This window comes from Barbatula barbatula (assembly GCF_947034865.1).
Source record: "Barbatula barbatula genome assembly, chromosome: 6".
Classification (NCBI taxonomy): Eukaryota; Metazoa; Chordata; class Actinopteri; order Cypriniformes; family Nemacheilidae; genus Barbatula; species Barbatula barbatula.
The window spans coordinates 24501563-24522498 of record NC_136765.1 but is presented as its reverse complement, the minus strand read 5'-3'; the positions used below and the strand labels follow the sequence as shown (position 1 = coordinate 24522498).

Genomic DNA, 20936 nt, shown 5'->3' with positions numbered 1-20936 from the left:
GTCCAGATGATTAATGACGCAATCAATAGTTTCTCTTACGGCGAATATTATATTATTATATGACATTAGGCATGCTTTCAACCCCTTCGTTTTAAAAACAAAGTGTATTTTTGTGAAGAGGCTGATGCAAACAGTTTAGTATAACGCATAAGTTGTGTCAACATACAGTCAAAATAAATGTATGCTTATATTCATGTGAAAATCATAAAACGATAAACGATAAGATCAATATTTGCACATTTAATTGTATCTGCGTGTGCAAACACCTACACCGCAGCATCTCGCGTCACTCCTCACTTGTGCGCATGTCTGTTCCGACGCGCATTCTGCGGTTTATCACGATTTTTATTCCCCAAAAATCATAAAGAATTATAATATTTGATTTTGCCTATTTTACAGAAGCCCCAACAACCGATCAAAGACCCTGGAGTTCATGCCCTGTCCTAAAGAGTTTATATTGTCGCTAAAAATATTGACTTTTGTCTGTCTCGCAGTTACACAAGGTTAAGTATGTTTTGAAAAACAGTCGTGTGTATTTGTTTTGTTGAAATTTATTTAGTGTATAAGATGAGCCAAATATCATTGTGAATTCAGAAGCTCTTCAAAAAGTGAACACATTGGGCACGTTTGAATGTTTATCTCGTGTTTTGAGTCTTGTGATCCAAAGAAATGCTTAAATACGGGAAATGTGTTTTGTCTGTTTACTCTTTTTGGTGAAGTTGGGTCAGAGCAGCAAAGAAAAGCATTTTCTCCGACAAACTCATTCAGGGATGTTTAAAAAGTGTCCCAGAATGCACCAAAATGTAGTGATTTCATATAGGGGAAATGTCAAGGGTTGTTTTTTCGTATGAATCATATTATGTAGCCACTAAAGAGTTTCTGTTAAAACTTGTTTTTATAATGTTAAAAAAGTCTGTTATTCTAAAGGAAAAGAAAGTTCAAGAGTTCAAGTACAACACAAAGGATGTGTGTGTGTCCAAACCGTTTGAGATTAGAGAGTTGGTCTCTTAGAGATTAAGAAGTACACAAACAGCCGGGATCTTTCTGCTTCTCAGCCTTTCTGAAAATCCAGTGGTAAACATGAAATTACTGGAAATTAGTAATTCACTTACCATTACAGAGCGAGGAACCAAAACACACAATTATGTAATCAAACCTCATTTGAGCCGGGAACCTCATCCCATTTTTAAAATGCAAACATAATATTTGTCTTTTATGCATCCATGACATTAAATCTGTGATTGATGACACTGATCTTTTCAAATGAAAGAGCTGCGGTTTATTAATCAGCATTTCATTTAATTCCGCTTCTATAGGAACCGTATGATGTCCGATGAAAACATCAGCTGGTTTTGGTTAGACAAGCTGTGAGTTGTGACTCAAATTAACTGATCCTCTTAACTCAGTATGATGGACCACGGAAGCTCCATCGTTTTAGGACTTTTTATTGAATTAACATTTGTATAGTCGGTCATGTGTTCAAATCTGCTCTCATCATTTCACCCGTGCCTAAACTGTTCATATGGGAACAAAACAAAAATAGTTTGCTGTTATTTCTCAATGTAAGATCTTTAATTATTTGTAGACCAAGATAATACTACAGTATATCTAGAACTGCATCACCATTTAAGATATTTATGAATTGCGTGATGTCTGGGTACCCCAACACCTAGTCAGGATATTGCTATGCACAGTGTAGAGGTCAACCCCACCCCGACTATCAGTCTATGCTAGGGATGTTTTTTGTTTGCCATATATAAAAACAAAAGGTAACATCTTAATGTTAGATATTGATTAATCTTGATCTTTCAGGAAACTAACTGATGTATCAGCAAACCATTGTATGCAGTGATTTGCTCTTGTAAAGACTTTTTGTTTTAAAACCCTTGCGTGGTTTCCATGTTTTGTTACTCAGCAAATGTTTGCCGTTCTAGTGGACCGAGAGCATTATTACGTTTTTAAATCAATACAGCCATTTATGGAAATATACTTGATAGATGTTTACTTTATCTCAAGATAGACAGCATGGTTAACATTAGTTACTTAGCACTGTTAAATCGCATTTATGAAGACAGGGTAATTCTACATACTAAAGAAACTGTGACGAGAAAAAACATGTTTATCTTGAACAAATTTAAAAGCTTCAGGTTGAATAAAATCGCATCTCTTTTCCCCACAGACCTGAACACCACACAAGGGTTAAAAATATGAATCTGGAATACAGTGAAGGGCCAGAAGTTGTGTAGAACTGACATTTCCTAACATTATGTTAGAAAAAAACATTATATACAGATACACCTTTCCTGTGAGATTTGAATTCTGAATTCCTCCTAAAAGTGCATTGTCCCCAAAGACTCGACCCGAGGCTGATCTATTGGTCGTTTTGGGGCTTTGTCGATTATGACGGTTAAATGAATTGTTATAATTTTTTTGCTTTGGCAATTATTTTACATTTACATATTTGGCAGACACATTTATCCGAAGCATAGTTTTTGACAGGTAGTTTTTTACAGTTGCACATTACTGCAGAGCAATCAGGGGTAAGGTGTCTTGCTCAAGGGCACTTCAGTGATGACTTGCTGGCACTGAGATTCGAACCAGGCAACCGTCTGATCGCAGGCCCAATGCTCTTACCACTAGGCCACAGCTGACCCGCAGCAATTGTGCCGATAATGTGGGGCTTTGCCGATTGTGATGATTAACTGACTGTTTTAGGGCTTTGACATTTAATTCTCATACATTTTTGATTTGGCTTTTAAATGACCATATTGTTCTGAATGTAAGACTATGTTATTTTCTCTTGGAAATACATGGGATAAAGGTGTAGGCTTTTAAGTGTCAATAATACAACTGCCAAATACTAAGTGTGTTTGATCAGGTGTGAATTGAAGCCACCATTAAAATGCTATCAGTCATAGACAAGCTTCTAGTCTGTTTTTTCTCACTTGTAAGATTACAGTTAAGTTTTACTTCTATGTTAATAAAAATTTTACTAGCTTAAATAATATTAAATTGTACTGCAGGTTATTTTTATGGTATATGCTAAACGTTTCAGTGAGCTGTTGCGGTGGCACATTTGACCCGTATTACCATAATTTAGTTACAATGTACACACTAAAATATGCAATATGCAGTCAATACAGCTCCTCCTTGTGTCTTCAATAATTGAGATGATCTGAACCATCGCTATGAGACGATTATTTAACAATCATGACAGGTCATTGCATAACATTATCTGTGGTTTTGTTTATCACACTCGTGATACTGCGTTCACATGGTCTGTTTCATCTTAAATTTCATTATGATGAAGACTGATCCTCTTCAGAACAACATTTTAGCAGTCAGTTGATTTCAATTCACCCTGTGCCCATTATTTTATCATATATTTTAAGTAGCTTTAAAATGCCAGAAATGATCGACTATTTTTCCTAGAAAGAAAATCAGCTTCTAATCTACGCTTAATGTTTGAATAACAGTGTTTCAGTGTGTGCTGTTCAGAAAGAGACACTTCCATTGCCACTGTCTAATCTGTTTACTATAGGATTAAGTTATTTTTTAACCCTATTTAAACACAACATCTTCACTGCTTTCATAAATTGCTTGTGATTTGACATAATTCTTTACATTTCTGCACGTCTGTAATCGTAAGACAATTGAGGGAAAATAAAGAAAATGTATGTTTATGTAAACTTATAATATAGTTTAGATCATCCCAGCAAGAAAAATAAAAACACAAGGCAAAATGCCTATTGATTGCTAAGACTTGAGCATTTACTCGAAAACACAATACTTGGAAAATGTGTTGACGTCCTTTTTTGGCTAGTTAATTACGAGTTCTACATTTGTTTTTTAAAAATAGAGCATGAAATGCATGTCATTCCCTTACAATTGTAATTCCTGAGTCTACTGTGTGTCACTTTTGAGGTCAGAATTATACAGAATGATGGACATGAATGCCGTCTATTTACAATATTGTTACAGTACAAACTGCTCCCTCAAAGTGATCCTTAGACCTGTACCACAAAAACTTCTTTGCATATTTTTTCATGACATTTATTCTTTGTAATTTATTTGGAATATTATTCTGTTGGAATATGTAAATAAATACTGTAGAACTAAAACGTGCATGACGATTAATTGACTGTTTTGGGGGCTTTTTGACGATTATGGCGATTAATTGTCTGTGTTAGGGCATTGACATTTAATTCTCATAGATTTTTATTTTGTGTTATCAGAGGTAGAGAGTAACTGTGTCCTTGCAGGGAATACCATATAGCAAGTCTAATAGATTAAAAGTCGCACAAATAATCACGTGTAGTGTTTGTTTTCTCTAGTTGGTTTTGGAGAAAATGTTTTTTTGTCTTCAATAATCATCCATTAAAACAAGCCATCCGTCCATCTCACATTTGGACCTAAACATAAACAGATGCGATCAAATCGACATGTTATAGACAAGAGAATAAACAAGTTTTTGTGCAGGTTGTCCCGAGGTCATCTCAGGACACTGATGCGTCGAGGCGTGCCGGAACGCGTTCATGTGACAGCGCAGCAGCGATGCGTCCTAAAAGAGTTTGCATCGACCCAAACTGCATCACTGCTGAGTGCGAACGCCGCTCGGCCCTCATCATTGGATATTCTCTATCTCTCAACGCTTGTGTCGGGCGAGAGAGAAGACAACACAACAGAAATGGGAGCTACATCTTCCGCGCAACGGGACAGCAGATGTGAGGAGGACGCAGCGGCGGAGCACCGGACTGCAGAGGCGAGCAATGCTGCGGATGATACGGTATGATAAACAAAACCTGATTTATTCTGATACACACAAATGCTCTGCAAAGTTTCAGAAGCATCGTCAATGCATGTAAAGATGCAGACTGTATCGCGTACAAGTGAGATGCTTACCTAGACAGAATTGATGGGGAATCAGCGCAAGAACTACACGTATCTGTAATGCCCCCCCCAAAAAATGCCAATGTTTTTTTTGACTCTCTGTAACAACACTTAGATTATAATGTGCGTCTGTATACAAAATGTGGGTTAAATTGAAGGTTGTTTTAATAAATGGAAGATTGTTAAAAGAATATGCTGACTTTCCTTTATAGTTTTGGCCTCTTTGAGGATGGACAACTTTTGGCCTTGGATGTACAAAATGATGCATTCGGTTCTTATGATGGGTCTACTGTATATATTACAAGATAGCAAATTCTGTTGATGTTGTGTGTCTTTTACATTTTAAAGGTGTAGTTCACACCTAAATTTAAATTCTGTCATCGTTTACTCACCAAACCTATCCCAAACCTGTACACATTTCTTTGTTCTACTGAACACCGAAAGATATTTTGAAGAATGTCACAAACCAATTAGTTCTCATCCCACATTTACTTCCATAGGAGGGAAAATTAATACTATGGAGTCAATGGGCGATGAGATTTGTTTGGTTACTTACATTCTTCCAAATTTCTTTCTGTGTTCAGCAGAAAAAATAAATATAGTTTGGAAAAGTAAATAATGACTGAATTTTCATTTTTGTGTGAACTATCACCTTAACAAATAATAAAAAAGGTAGCCTATATATTTTTGGATTAACCATCGTTTAATTTTGGTTTTATTTATAGTGAGACCATACCAACCACAGATTAAATATTGTCCCACCACAATGACCAGTTAATTATCATCATGAACTATCGTCATGAACTGTTCTGGTTCCCCCGGTGGGGGGACGTGTATTGCTGTGCTCCCGCTGCATGGACGGGCAGAGAGTTTGCATATAGAACAGTTTCATTACCCCGACCTTAAATATTGCTATCGTTATAAACGACAGTGGTCCGGACAGAAACATGTTTTATTTGTTATGTTTTTATGATATCACAAGTAATCTCTTCGCAATATTTCATAAGTTTCGTCAGTTGTTTGGACTTAGTTTGTGTGCATTAATAGAATGGGATATCTGTGGTGCTTTTCCCAAAGGATAGATGGAATTCTTCTTTGCTTCACTCCACTGTACATCGATTTTCCATGTAAACTTGATGAGGTCAGCTATGGTTTAACAGGAAGTCTGTAAATAGGCTTTTGGTCAAGATAACAAGAAGAGACTGAATATATATATTTGGTTCATTGTAAGGCCCTTGAACTACATTGTGGTTCGGTGACATTCAGTAAACACAGTCAATGGTGTTTTGGATTATTCACTAAATTAACTCTTAATCTAAGTTTAGATTTCTGATTAATCTGTGCTCTTTTGCTCACAGCTATTACAGAGGAATGGACAGATCTCCAGTTTTAATCTAAATTCAAATAACCCTGCAGATGAAGTAAATGGACACTTTGAAGAGAGTGTACTTGCAGATGGTAGGTGAAAAAAAATATTACTGCTGTAGTTGCAGAACAAATTTCGGTGTTTATTACAAGACATAATTGTATATAATAAATAATTCGATTGTGCCCTGGAATATTTTGCATATGGTAAATATGAACGATCATTCTGTCCTTTGTAAGTAAATGATAACAGAAGTTTTATTGTAAAGTGACCTAATCCTATTTCTGTTCTTTGTATATTTTGTCAGTTTGCTCTGTGTTTGACTCTGTAAAAGAAGATGGCACAGAAATGATTGAAGACCTTCAAGATGTGGTCTGTCTTCAACCAAACACAAAAAACAAAGGAAGAGATGTGATTAATGAAGACCTTGTAACTGTGAAGGAGGAGGCTCTGGACGTGAATACTGTCAATGAAGTTGGGTTCAAAAAAGTCTTCAGATCTATTGGATTTAAATTCACCCTAAAAAAAGACACATGTGAAAAGATTGAAGGAGAAGAGTCACTAGCAAATGATCAAGTAGAGAAAGTGGCAGGCACATTAGAGGACTCCAAAAAGAATGATGTCAAAGAGAAAAGCACTTTGGCAGCAAACATCGACCCACCTGGTGAGCTTTTAAAAAGTGAGGAGATTGGCCAGCCTGAGACAGTTGATGCTTCTCAAAAAACAGAAAATGAAACACAGCTGGATCAGGGCACAGGGATAGATGAACATAACGTGGAAGTCACACCTGATAAAGAAGAGGCAAACATGGTTGAAAAAAGTCCTGAGTCAGAAGAGCCGATGTCACCGATCAAGCAATTCTTCACACAGGGAATCTTTGCCAGTTTAAGAAAGAAAAAGAAAGAAGATGAAATACAAAAAGACACCAAGGAGGAGGAACTCATGGTAATTGATCAAATAGAAGATGCAGAGACGTCAGAGAGAACTAAAAAGATGGATACCACGTGCATGTGCCTAGATATACCTTACATTATGCATGAGGAAGACAAATATTCACAGCTGAAAGGCAGCAAGCTATTACCTGAAGAAGAGCTTCAAAATTCCCTAGAAAAAGAGATGGTACAAGCAAGCCCACTTAAAAGGCTTTTCAGAAAATTCTCCTCGAGAAGACAGAGTGAAAGTAAAGCTACAGAAAATGTTATTGAGGATGGGGACAAAGTCACCCAACAGCTTGAGTCATCCTTGGAACTGACAGAGATCCAGACAGCAGAGGAACCAGTGTTTGCAGAACCAAAACCTGCTGTGGAGGAACAACTAGCTGCTGATGCTAGGCCTCAAGAGCCCAAGAAGAAATCGGACTCCACCGTTTCCTGGGAGGCACTGATTTGTGGTAGCTCGTCTAAAAAAAGAGCTAGAAAAACAACAGCAGAGGGTGAAATTGCAGACAATGAGAAAACAACTGAATCTCCACTTGAAAGTTCCTTCGAGGGTGATTATGATCATCTGACTTCCTCCAATGAGCAAGATGGGGAGGGAGAATCAGGGTCCACGTGGAAAGCCTTTAAAAAAATGGTCACCCCAAAGAGGAAGATGAAATCTGGAGAAAGCAGTTCATCTGAACACATACCTTCAGACGGTGAAATGAACAAAGAGGACTCATTTTCTATGAAGAAGCTTATAGCGGGGCGTAAAAAAAGAAAATCTGACGAAAGACAGGAACAGACATCGTCTGACGAGACTGGTAAGGACGCTGAAACGGGTGATGAAGATGATGAAACACCAGCTATTATTCCTTTGTCTGAGTATGAAATCATAGAGCCTGAATGTGTGAAAGATGTGAAAGAAGAACAAGTTGAGATTACAATCGAACATGAGATGCCAGAGGGGAATTCAGAAGGGTTAGAACAGGACGCACCAAATGAGCCAGAACCCAAGCTGGAAGGTAAAGTTTCAAACGATGCTGGACCATTAATCATACGTGTTCCATCAGAAGACTTTGAAGAAAAGACAGACTTCATCAGCAAATATCAACAACTGAGTGATATACCAGAGGAAGGGATCATTGAGGAAACCGTTGAAACGCCAATATCATCTGCTGAATGGACAACACAGGGTGACACCATAGCAGAAGACATTGTAGATTTGACAGCGGATGCCGTTACCGCCCCAGAGCCTGCCAGTGAGGAATTAAATGGGGATAACAGTTCTGAAATGGTCTCAGCCCTCTCTCAACTAACAGAATCACCCAGAACATCTGGACAAGTCACACCAGTGTCAGCTGAATATGGTGTGCAGATGTCAAACGTGATCCTTCAAGAAGCTGTTCAGTCCATCTTCAAGACTCCAAGTGTTCAGTCAGTAACAACAAAAGATGAAATCCAAGAATGTCTAGCAGTGTCATTCTCACCTTATATAATACAGTTAACCATACCAGAAGAAACTAAAGTGTTTGTTGCTCATAAGAAAAGAGAGGCAACAGCTATTTGTACAGGCCTGATATCTCAGGAAATAGAATCAGTCGAAGAACATCTCTCTGCACCCTTAGTAGAGACAATACCTGAAGTAAGTGATGCTGTCCTGACTGAATTAGTCTATGATAACCTTACAGATGCACCTAAAGTGGCAAGACTTGAGACAGATGAGGTCTATGAAGCTGATGTCTGGGAAGTGAAGACAGAATATCTGGAAGTAATTATAACAAATGAAGAAGCTGCCACTGAAACTGAACAAGATGTAGAGCAAGAAATTAAACAGCTGGCAGAGCCACTTATCGAAGTAGCAACGGAGTCCCAAGTGGTGCATATGGTGGACAAAAAAGAAGACTGTTTAACTGAACTTGTAACTTGTTTTCAACTTGGATCAGTGGAAATGGCAGTGGTTGACAAAATGCAAGATGAAGCTGTGTTGGACCAAGTCATTCCAGAATACACTCATGTTCCAGAAGCAGAGGGTCCGTTGCATTCAATGTTGGAGGAACAACCAGAACATTACATTAAAGATACTGGCGAAGTTGAGAAAGATTCTACACAAATAGAAGATAAGGTAGACATAGAAAAAGTTGGATTAAAACATGTAGATGAGATACAAGTGGTCATAAAAGATGCCATCTCAAGTACAGCAGAAAAAGACAAAGATTCTGTTCTTGAAGTTGTTTCAGCAGATGATTCAGCAGTGATTGTGGAAGACATCAGTCAGAAAATTGAAGAAACTGGTGAGGAAATGAACATACAGCAGGATATTAGGGACATACCTGCAGAGCAGAGTAGGGCTGTTGTTGCTTTAGAAGTGGATCAAAGTGTTGAAATTGAATGCATTTCAGAAAGTGCCGAAGAACCATTATCCGGAGAAGAGTTTGAAGAAAAACAATTGGACATAGCAAGCAAAGAGGCATCGTTTTCAGAAAAGGTGTCAGTTGAGGAGGCTGGAAAAGTAGATAATGTTAAAGCAGAGCCTGGCGTATATCCTAAGGAAATGAATACTGATCTGGACAATATTAGGGTTGAGGTAAGTTCAAGTGAAGAAGCAGACAGCATCAATACTACTGAGAAAGAGAAACTTGTGGAGGATAGGCAGCTGTTTACAAAAACAGAGAGTGATGAATCGGAAAATCAAGAGGTTTCTGAAATTACTGAACAAGATGTAGCAACTGATAACGTAGACACACCTCATGCAATTACAGTTTACATTTCTGAGATGTCAAAAGGTGTATTAGAGCACAAAGAATTAATATCTCCTGCAGACAGTTCTAAAGTAATACTGACAGATCTAGAGTCTGTGATGTCTCAGAATGAAGCAAGAGAACTGGACATAGATCATTTTAGTCAAGACCTTGAACGCAGTTCAGAAACTTTCAAGAATGAACAAACAGTTAAAACAACTGACAAGATAAAGACTGTCAAATTTGTAGAGAAGGATGCCATTACTGAGACCACAACAAAACAATCAGAGGAAGAGGAACCAATAGCACATGCACTTATGATATCTGAGCTACCAAAGACAATAGAACAGGAGGAGGATACATCAACAATGCCTGAGATTAGTGCTGAAGAAATAGGTGGTGACCAACTGAACCAGGCAGTAGTAGAAACAGCCACAGAAGTCAAAGAAACATCTATTCAAGAATTAAAAGACAATATGACTGATATTGTTACTGAGGTGGAAAGCACAGGGATGACTGTAAAAGCTGTGATGCAAACGGAGAACAAAAGTGTGATTGATCAGAAAGATGAAACAACAGAAAAGGCCAGGCTAAAATGTGAGTCTTCTCAGTTTTTAGAAGAAACACTGGCAATAGAGCTGCAGGTAGAAAAGACAGAAAGGAAAGATGAAATACCATCAGTTGTATATCAGAAAGAGGAAGCAGCTGCTGTTACCACGCCAGAAACAGCACCCATAGTACAGGTACCACTATTGACCTCTGAAATGACAGCAGCAACACAAGAACCGATTGAACTCAGGGCAGCAACCATTGAAGTGACAGAAACAAAGGTAGAATCAGCTGTGGAAGAAGAAGCAAAGCTAGAGACAGCAGTAATCACAGAGCTGTATGTGGACACACTAGTTGTGACATCAGTGGTTTCAGAACCTGAAGTAGAAACACCAGTCGTTACATCTATAGCAGAAATGGTTAATACACACGACTCTACTGTGACATCACTGAATCAGAACACAGACAATGATACCTCAATGTTGTCCACAGGGATTGAAAATCAAGAAGTGGAGGTGCCCACTGTTACCCATGTTGCTCTAGATCGATTTACGCCTGCCATGACACCAGACATCAAGTCTGTGGTTTTAGCTGCAGCAAAAGACACATCTGTTGAGAATCTAGTGGTAGAGGAACCCCCCGTTGAGCCAGTGGTTGACCCAGTTGAAGAAATGCAAAATGTGAGGGTAACAGAGCGTGCACCTACAGCAGAAGTTACAGTAACTGGAACAATAGCATCAGGTTATGGACAGGTATTAGAACCACCAGCTGTTTCTGTCACACCAGTGAAACCCACTGAAGCTTTAGTGGCAAATACATCAATGACCCCAGTGCTAGAGATGCCAGATGTGACTCCAAAGCTTGAGATGGCAACTGTAGATTTAGCTGTAGTGGTACCAGCTGTAACCCCTGTGGTACAGACACAAGCTGTATGTCTAGTGACAAGCGCTGAATCTCCAGTAGCAGTTACTCCAGCAGAAATCCAAGTAGCTAACGCATCAGTTGTGAACCAAGTATTTGAAACTCCAGTTATTTCCATCACATCAGCAGTAACAACTGTAACTGCAATGGCACAGGCATTAATTGTAACACCAATGGATAAATCAACAGCTTTGGTTTCAGAGACAGTAACAGAGGCTGTAGATGCAGTGGAAGAAACATTATTTGAGAGCCACCAAGTAGAAACTCCAGCATTGAGGCCAACTGCAACACCATTGGTCGAAACATCAGTACTGGATTCAATAACGGGAACACACCCTGCATCTCCAGAAGTCAAACCAGTAGAAGCAGACACATCACTCGTGAGTCCAGAAGTGGAACTTTCCACAAGAAACTCAATAAAAGTTGCCGTCGCAGAGACAGATGATTTGACCTCAGTGTTACAGACTCCAGCTCTCGTTTCAGTGATTGTAAAAGAGGCTGCACATCCAGTTATACCACCTGTGACTGCAGTAGTAGAAATATCATCAGTGGACACCCCATCAAATCTAGCTGCAATGGCAGACACACAAGTCATAATCCCAGAGGTTACAACACCGCATGCAGTTGCAGAGGAAACCATGACCCCACCCGTACAAACAGCAGTTGTTGATGATTTGATGGAGACGTCTACTGGGACTCCAGCACCAGAGGCACTACAGGTAACTCAAGAAGAAGAGGGACCTGCTGTAGCCCCTGATTTTGTGACATCAGCTATTGCTTCAATGGTTGTGACACTGAATGTAATGGCAGGAGTAAATGAAACAATGTTGCAGGTGGTTGAAAACAAAACAAAGTCAGAACCTTCAGTTGATGTTAAACCACCACCCATGAATGAAAAAGAGGTAATGACATCAGTTCTACCCGAGGAGTGTATCTCACTGGAAGAAAATGCCAAGGGCTCCCTCTCTACTTCAACAGAACCTCAGTCTGAGATGGAAGATGATGTGTGGGAGGATGCTGTAGATAGTATTGGAGTGGATGGTCAGTGTCGAATGATGGAAACAGATGTTTTACCTCAAGATACTGCTGTTAAACAAGAATCTGATGATGCAGTTTGAGCATTGGCTTATCACACAACATGAATGATATCAGGGTACGTGGGTTTTATTGCATTACTCTCCAAACTCTAAATTGACCCATTATCAAGCACAAATGTTTTTGATATTATGAATAAAAAAAACAATCACACGATTTTATCATTTTATGTGCATGTTTGACAGGAAATGTGCTGCTCGTCTTCAGTTACCTGACGCAGCAATGTTGAACCTCACAACCTACAAACAAATGACCAAGCCACTGAGAGAGAAAGTATCTGAGAGAGAGTCGCATCAATGAATCTCCATTAGGCAAGAATAAAACCAAAACAACATGTAGGCTATTCTTTACGGAACAGACCGGTATATTCAAGCTACTGACTTATTTTTGCATTGTGTCACATCTATATTGAAGTTGTTCATTTCTGTGTATTAATATTATCCTGGTTCTGACATCACAATATTGTTTTATTATATATATTTATCTGAACTGGACATTTTGTTGAAGTCTTAAACACATGCATCACAGGGTATAAATGTAACAACTTGGCATCTGTTTTTAAAGACACGTACATTGCTTTGTGTTTTATATGCTTATTCAAAGAGTTAACTAGTTTATTTAAATCATACATTTCATTTAAAATACCCGATACACCTCGGGACAATTTGAAGTAAGTGGATACATGTATGGAAGATAATTGCATCATGCAAATACAATTTACTGGGCTGTCCCCATGTTTTTATTTTTTTTACAAATATGAATGTTCTTTTGTGAAACGCAATAAGGTTCAATACAATACATATCACATTGTGTTACCAGTATAAGCTGCCTTTCCTGTATTAAGAGGGTTCGAAAGCATCTGGCTGGAATGTTGTGATATCAAAATAATTTTATTTTAACTTTAACATATTGCATTTTGGCTATGCAGCTTTTAAAATCACTTGTACAGACTGTTTGACTTTGCATCTTGTAATATTAACTACAGCACTTTGTTTCTGGACTTTTGTGAAACTTCAAACGGTATTGTTTAATACAGATATTTCAAGTTTTGAATAAAGTAAGCTTTAAAAGTCTTTGACCATTGTGAATTAAATTAATGTACAGAAAACCAGAAGTTAAAAGACAACTTGACAACATAAAGACAAGTTTTATTTGAACTCATACACATATGACCTTAAATTTAAAATAAAAACCTAGTTGACTATGGCAATACAGACCATGACTGCTTGAAAAGAAATTAATATGGTTGCACGATAACACTTAAACTGGCTAATGTTGCTTTAGCGTGATATCTTGGGAAGGGGCCGTACCTTGAATTGTTTCTAAAGCCTCATCCCCTCCAAGTGAATTGTCTACCAATGGTGCCGTCTCATCTTTAACCAAACACTGATGTTTTGGAACCTCAGACGGGCTTGCAAAAGGTACCGCACAAATGCTACATTTGTACTGTCTTTCTGAAGCCAGGAACAGAGCTTCTACCTGACTGTTGTCTTCTCCACCACACAGAACCAGACTTTGCTTGTTGACGATAATGTACGAATCTGTGCCCTGACTCAAACAAACGTGTCGAGAGGCTTGATTGGCTCTGCAGAAGTTCTTTCCACACGTGCTACACTTGTACGGCTTGCCTGTGTGAATATACATGTGTTCACGCCAGTGGCTCCTCTGAATAAACTTGCGGGCACACGTCGGACACTCAAATTTGCGCCGCTTCATTTCACGTTCCATGTCTGTGCCCTCCATGGTGTCTATATCAGCTATATCAGAGGGCGGAGGCGTGTCCTCCATCCACGTGTGTTGATCTGTATCACTTATAAAATCACTGTCAGCATGCAAATGCTCCTCTTCCATTTCCTGACCCTCTGCTTCAACACCATAGTCGTTTTGTATTGAGGATGTCTGGGATTCTCTTGGTTGGTTGGTGTGGACTCGCAGGTGTTCCCTTAACTTGTACCTCTGGGAAAAACGAATACCGCAACGATTGCATCTGTAATGCTTTCTTGAAGATGTTGTTCGTCTCATTATTCCATATGTGAGGTGTTGGACCATAGTAGCGTTCTGGGTGGGTGACTCTATGCCGACGGGTTGTGGGGATCTGTACTCCATGTCAGAAATGTCTGAACATCCTTGGCCTACAATTTCACTGTTGTCTTCTCTGCATGCTGCACTTTTGTTCTGTGCACCGCAAGTTGGGTCAGAAATCTGTATGCCATAAAGCGAGTTTGTCAAAGGTAAGTGCTGGTAAGACTCTTGGTTTATAAGACTTGCCTCCTGCAGTAAGGGGTAAGCATGCAGGAACTTCACACCCTGCTCCAGACGAACAGGGTCGATAGGCTGCGAGGTAAATTTTCCAGTGTACATCAGGTTAAGCAGGTAGCTAAAGATGTCTGGTTGTACATCCGAAGGCTTCAGTCGAACACAGTCACTACAAATGAGAAAATGAAAGAATGATATAACCCCAGAGAGTCCATTTAAAACAGCTTAAAAGAACTCTAAATGTAAATAAAGAACATTTTGCAAATTCTCGATGTAAAATGGAATAAAACATATTGAAATCAATACAAATAATATGGTTTCTAATATTTGGGAGAAATAAAACACCTTAAACAACTGTTTGAGTTTACGTTACCCGTCTTGATGAATGAACAGCATACGAAAGTAATTGGAAAAAGCTGCGAGAACAGCTTTGTGGGCTTTGAAAAGAACGTCCCCAATGGTCACAGTACAGTCACAGAGAAAGCCAAACTCCCTCTGAGCATTTAGACGCTTCAGAAGAACAAGACCATGATGTGCCAGGTCCATTCTTGCACCTAATACACACAAAAACATTTTCAAATCAGGCTTTAAACCACCCGAAAGCCTTTTAAAAATATATTCCGTTTTGACTCAAAGGCTTTTTACGCACCTGCAACAGTTGGAGGTCCTCGTTTGTCAACAAATCTGAGTATGTATCTATGTTAGTATCTGTTTTAATACAGCATGACCTCAAAAATGTCACGTGGCTTTCAAAATAAACATTAAAGCAATTATTTTATTTTATTAAGCAAGTGTTAAAGAAATAAAGTAGATACACTTTTCAAAATAAAAGACCAGGTAGCACGTGCACTTGCTAGCTGTCAAAGGTTCGTGAGATCGTTAATGTGATGAACTACACCTGTGGTTACTCCGCTGAGATACACTTGAAGGCAAATGTCACTCAGAATGTGTCTACGCGTTTTATTTAATGTGAATATTTGATTTAAATTATTTTAGAGGCAACTGTATGTAGGTACAGTGAAGTTTTGACTATATCTTCTTGACTACAGAGGGCTAATAGCGTGTGTGCATCAGTGCGCGCGCTCACCGCCCAAGCTGGCGAATTCCGCGTAACGTAACAAGTTTCCGCAGACGCAAAGGAAACCCGCGGTCACGCAATAAATCAAACAAATAACGCGTAACAGTTAATAATTATTACAATATGAATACAGCTTAAACGGAATTAAGTATAAATCCGTGGAAATGTTCATGGTGAAGACAAACCGAAAACGGTTTACCCAACACTTTCAAAAGTGAAACGACCGTTCAGATCTTCACTTACCCTCTCAGTCTTTCCACTGAAATCTTTATTAAGAGTCTGTAGTTTAATGTTTTGGCACTTGACAGAGAAACGTGGCAATCTCGAGCGAGACACGAATTCAGTAAACAGCAACCCGCTGCCGCTTTCCGGAGCGTTTGAGTCACATGACAGAAGCGCTGTCAATCATTGGAGACCCGTCAATCAATCAATCACCCGTGGTGCGGCGCAGAGAACGTTAGCGTGACGTCATGACTGGATTTGACTGAATACTAATAACGCATAGTTAAGAAAAATAATAATAATGCATGGTTAATGATAATTGCGTTTCAATGTGCAGGAAAAGCATGAAGTGAAGATGAAGTGTATTGCTAACATCAACGTCAGATGGTATCAGGATGTCACTTTCAAAACATGGATCAAAAGAATTAAACAACATTATGCAAATCAGTAATTGCGTTTAAAAAGTTTTGAAGAGAATCCAGTCAACTTGACACTTTATCGAGGCCAAACATGACCACAGCTTAAGCGACATTTATTTAATATTAGTTGTTAATCCAAATGAAAAGTTGGGGCACAACATTCGAAACAAACACAGTAAATATAATCTCTGCATGTAATAGTACCGAAGACAACATTTAACCACTATGTTTCATTCATTCATTTATATAAAATAACTATAATTTTTTTCAATGTATTAATTCTCAATGTTCCATGAAGAAACTTATTTTCCAAAAGATGAAACAATTTTAAAGTCTATTTATTTTCTTCCAACATCTGTGGAGCCTCAGAAAATGACACGAGCAAGTTCAAACATCACCTATAAGGAGAAGAGAAAGAGTTTGAGATCAAGTTTAACATGACTCGCATTTTAAAAAACTCAATAATAATAAATAGTAACTTGTGATGAATGTCAGATTCGATACGGAGTTCTAAAATAACACAGCTATTTAAATCGTTTAGAAAAATACTGAAACGTTCATTTTACGTTGTCTAACCTCGATGGTGATGAGAATGACGATCATCCACTCCAGCCTGAGACTGTGTTTCTCACTGAGATGATTCCTCATCAGGTCTGTTATTTCAGTGCAATGCTGAAGCTTCTCGTTCACAACCTAATAAAGAAACATTGGGTCAGGTTCAGTGCAAAAGCAGTGAAATGTTTAAAGATGCTTTTAAAGATATTCTTTGCAGATGCACTACGAGAACAGCAGTCAATCTTTTCCACTTCTTCAAACATTTAACCACAAAACAAGCACACGTGGTCAGTTGTTAAGTTACCTTGACTCTTCTGTTAATATTTAAGAACTGACAGGTCTTGTCATAGAGATGCTCGAGATCTTCTCTGTCCCAGTAGAAGTCAGGTGTGATCAGCAGGTCAGAACTGAGGTTTATGCAGTGCCTGTGAAAGATTGTATAAACAGATGTGAACGGATGAAAACATTCCTACAAAGTTACACAAAGCATTGGTCTTTACCTCAAGGCAAAGAGCTCTCCTATTTTCTGCATAACTTCACCCCTGGATAGTTTTACTCTTTTTCCAGATTTAAGCATCTGTTAAAAAAAAATTATTACAAGAACTGTATTTATTTTGCATTTTCTAATCTGTCTGGCTGACTTCATGCAACTTTTGCAACCAAGTGCATAGATTTGTTCTTTTCAAGAGTATCTATGTGTTAATGCTCACATCTGTTCTCACTATGTAAGTAATACACATAAAACACATCCCTGCTTTATAATGTAAAGAACAATTTCAACTAACAAGCAAATGCTGGTATTACCTAGAAAATATATTACATATAAGTAGATCTACCTCAGGAATTGACTGGATGGACTCGACAAAGTTGTCGAGAGAGATTTCCCATATTGCCAACTTGACTGAAAGATAAAAGGTAATATTCATATAAAAAATACATTCAGAGTAATGCCTTTTCATAAAGTTCAAGTTTCAACTTGGAAATAAATGCATGAAATGCCATTCTTTATCAGTTAAAGGGCCATTTCTTAAAGCATCTATTGACAGAAATGCAATATTATATAAATAACTATGTCTTCAGAGGTGTATAAAGACCTTGGATAATGAAGCAGTGGTGAGGAAGGTGGGACGAGAGCCGTGAGGCAGGCCTGTGGCGTGAGTGATACTTGGAGTCAGCTGTGCGCGCACCTGTCCTGCATATCTCACGAAGGAGATCGGGACCTTAAAAGGATGAGCGGCAGGACTACTGACGAGAGAGGACCGGGCCCGGACATGTGATAAGTTTGTATTTATGTTCTTGTGGCATTTTACTTCCGTCATATTGTATATTTGATTTGTTTAAAGTTTGTTGAATGTTCGCCGGTTCCCTTGCTTCCCTTTAATGGATCTTTGTTACAGAAGCGTAATGTGTAGTTACTTTAGAATGAGCTATTTCTATACATACAACGCGGTTGCCCTTCCATGGAATTCACCATGTTGGTTCTACAGTAGCCTTAAACTGGAAAACTGCCCTATAGAGGGTGTTTCTTAAATATGTTATTTACTTCAGCAAAGAAGCGAAAACACAACATCTTTGTCCTGTGAGAAACACAGAAGTGGGAGGGGTGGAGTGAGCCGTTGTTGCTATTCGCAACCTCACCGTTAGATGCGGCTAAAATCTCCACATTGCTCCTTTAAGACTTTAAAACAATACCCACCTGACAGAGACAAAGCATTGGAAAATGCAAATTTCTCCAAGACAACTTGTTCATAATCCAGCTCTTGATTAAACAAGAAGTTTCCCCGATGGAGTTTTGAATTTCCCCTGAGTCCACAAACAGAAAAAATAGCTGTAAAGAAGTATGACTCATCAGAACAACAACTTTCCGGAAATATGAAATGATTTCAACAGGTTCTCTATACACGATGTGACTCACTCTCCTACTGAGTAATTGATCTCTTCATTTTCCCAGTGAACCAGAGCGACTTCGTAAGGCTGGATCTCATGTTGCTCCAGTATCCTCATCACAGTCTTGACCTGTGGAGAAATATATGCAGAAGAAACACTAAGCAGACACCCCTTAAATGATTTATTTAGCCATTTGCCTTTCAGTGATTGCAAATAAATACAAAGTGTGAACCCATTACCAAATATATGAATATCAGAGAGCTGAAGCATGGAAGAGAATAAAAAGACTACTCACAGTCTTCTCCTCAACATTCCAGAAGACCACCGATCCCTCCCTATAACCCAAAATAACCAGAAAATTATTACCAACGCCCGCAAATTGAAATGACAAACATCTTTTAACATACCTGAAAAAGAATATTGTGCTGGAATCATTTGGCTTTGCAGCAAGTTCTGTTCCCATCACCAGCACGTTAGAAGCATCTGAAACCCACAAAGAATTTACCTGCAAATAAACTAAATCATCCCACTTTTGAACAAGTAAATGATGCGTTTTTCATGTCAGGTGATGCAGACATAACCTCTCACCTCTGGGTAGTTCATTGATTTCAACAAAGCCATGAGCTATGAGATCATGGCAGAGTGTCGGTAAGTGGTATTGGTCTGCAGTTGCGTAGGCAATGCACTGCATCGTGTCCTAAAGAATTGTAAATAAACACACAATGTTAATCTTACTCCTGAAACAAACACTGAATAAAAAAGACTTGATGACGCTGCTGACACACCTCCTCCTGTCTGGGCTGATTGGTTCGCGACGGCTGTTTTGTTCTTGGTCCCTTTAAGGTCCTTTTTCCGGGCATGCCTCCTTGTTTCAGGACAGATTTGGTGGTGGTGGATGTGTACTGCTGTCTCATTTGTACCCATGTTTTGGATTTTGAACTGAGCGCTTCAAAATAAAGCGTGTGTGGCCTTCGTAGTACTTCTTTCAGTCTTGTGGTTGAGTAGTTATATGTGGAGCGGTGTAAACCAGCGTGACAGCTTCTCTGGTCTTTAAGACATGTGGACGAAGAGCCGGTGAAACTGTTTAATCCATTTAATGTTCTCAGAGAAAATCCACAAGCTTGTGTCCTCTTTAAAGGCCGATGTAACCTCCATAGAGCTTTAAGAGACATACCTACCCCTGTGAATGAAACAGCTTCAGGGTTTAACAGTACAGATGTTGTGTTATGTTTACACACAATGTATACCCTATATATAGTGTCCACAACATATTGTTTCAACTGACCTTGAGTGGTAAACATGTCAACAATCACCCTTTGCTCGCACTAGTCATATCTAAACAATGTGCTGTTATGAAGGACGTTTTAAAGATTATACAGCGGGTTTATGTTACGATCATCTGAAATACATATTTACAATTTATTTAGTACGTTTGAGTCAAACATTTCTCATACCATTTCAAACTATAATAACGCTTTAAAAAAGAGCTGTTATAATCTGCAACATACATGTCGCGATATGTTAAGATGCTCTATGACATGAAGTGTTACGTACCAAGAAACGCAGTGACATTCTGTTACATTCACATAAAGTTTATTTTGACAGTTCGAACAGCACGAGCGCCCCGACGCACTTCCTGTATTCGCGATGACGATGAACGTGGACGTATAAATGCTCCGCCCACATTTATTTGAAGTACACGAATAATCACTTTTTAATTTTAGTGTATTTAATAATGATGCAAATTCCAACAAATCTAAGCTTTTCTCAATTTTTTTCAAGCTTTATATGTGGACAAAAATATAATTATTATTTAAGCTACGTGTTATCCGAGAATATATAGCAAATTTTAATAAGTCAAGTCAACTTTAGTTATATACCGCTTTTGACAATTTTCATTGTTACAGCTGTACAAGAAAACATTGACTTTAAGCAAAACATATAAGGTTATGCAAGTCAAAACACGGGTCAAATATCAGACAAACCATAAATTCCTATATGCAGTGTTAATGAAATAAAACTATAAAATTTGAGTCATAT

At 38.5% G+C, this 20936-nt stretch overlaps 3 protein-coding genes across 12 annotated transcripts; 1 reads left to right on the top strand and 2 right to left on the bottom strand.

Moving 5' to 3' along the window:
• The first annotated feature begins 4495 nt into the window (after positions 1 to 4495).
• akap12a (A kinase (PRKA) anchor protein 12a) lies at positions 4496 to 13552 on the top strand. The gene is made up of 4 exons (XM_079459372.1): positions 4496 to 4786; positions 6249 to 6348; positions 6564 to 12537; positions 12665 to 13552. Exons 1-3 carry the CDS (start codon positions 4508 to 4510, stop codon positions 12500 to 12502), a joined length of 6318 nt encoding a protein of 2105 aa, XP_079315498.1. The 5' UTR covers positions 4496 to 4507; the 3' UTR covers positions 12503 to 12537; positions 12665 to 13552.
• On the bottom strand, positions 13459 to 16280 carry zbtb2a (zinc finger and BTB domain containing 2a). 9 transcript variants are annotated; one of them, XM_079458516.1, is made up of 4 exons: positions 16057 to 16226; positions 15385 to 15419; positions 15109 to 15289; positions 13516 to 14904 (listed from the first exon to the last, which is right to left on the bottom strand). In XM_079458516.1, exons 3-4 carry the CDS (start codon positions 15279 to 15281, stop codon positions 13749 to 13751), a joined length of 1329 nt encoding a protein of 442 aa, XP_079314642.1. In that variant the 5' UTR covers positions 15282 to 15289; positions 15385 to 15419; positions 16057 to 16226; the 3' UTR covers positions 13516 to 13748. The 9 variants fall into 9 exon arrangements, with proteins under 9 accessions (XP_079314638.1, XP_079314642.1, XP_079314640.1 ...); XM_079458514.1 differs by having other exon boundaries at positions 15385 to 15481; positions 16057 to 16197; XM_079458518.1 differs by having other exon boundaries at positions 15385 to 15443; positions 16057 to 16186.
• An 82-nt stretch (positions 16281 to 16362) lies between these two features.
• rmnd1 (required for meiotic nuclear division 1 homolog) lies at positions 16363 to 20548 on the bottom strand. Of its 2 annotated transcripts, XM_079457934.1 has the most exons (13): positions 20451 to 20480; positions 20182 to 20295; positions 19682 to 20076; positions 19485 to 19593; positions 19304 to 19379; positions 19192 to 19231; positions 18925 to 19025; positions 18706 to 18812; positions 17846 to 17910; positions 17510 to 17586; positions 17314 to 17434; positions 17031 to 17147; positions 16363 to 16852 (listed from the first exon to the last, which is right to left on the bottom strand). In XM_079457934.1, the coding sequence occupies exons 2-13, from the start codon at positions 20195 to 20197 to the stop codon at positions 16820 to 16822; spliced, it is 1257 nt and encodes a 418-aa protein (XP_079314060.1). In that variant the 5' UTR covers positions 20198 to 20295; positions 20451 to 20480; the 3' UTR covers positions 16363 to 16819. The 2 variants fall into 2 exon arrangements, with proteins under 2 accessions (XP_079314060.1, XP_079314061.1); XM_079457935.1 differs by lacking the exon at positions 20182 to 20295 and having other exon boundaries at positions 20451 to 20548.
• Between the last annotated feature and the right edge of the window lie 388 nt (positions 20549 to 20936).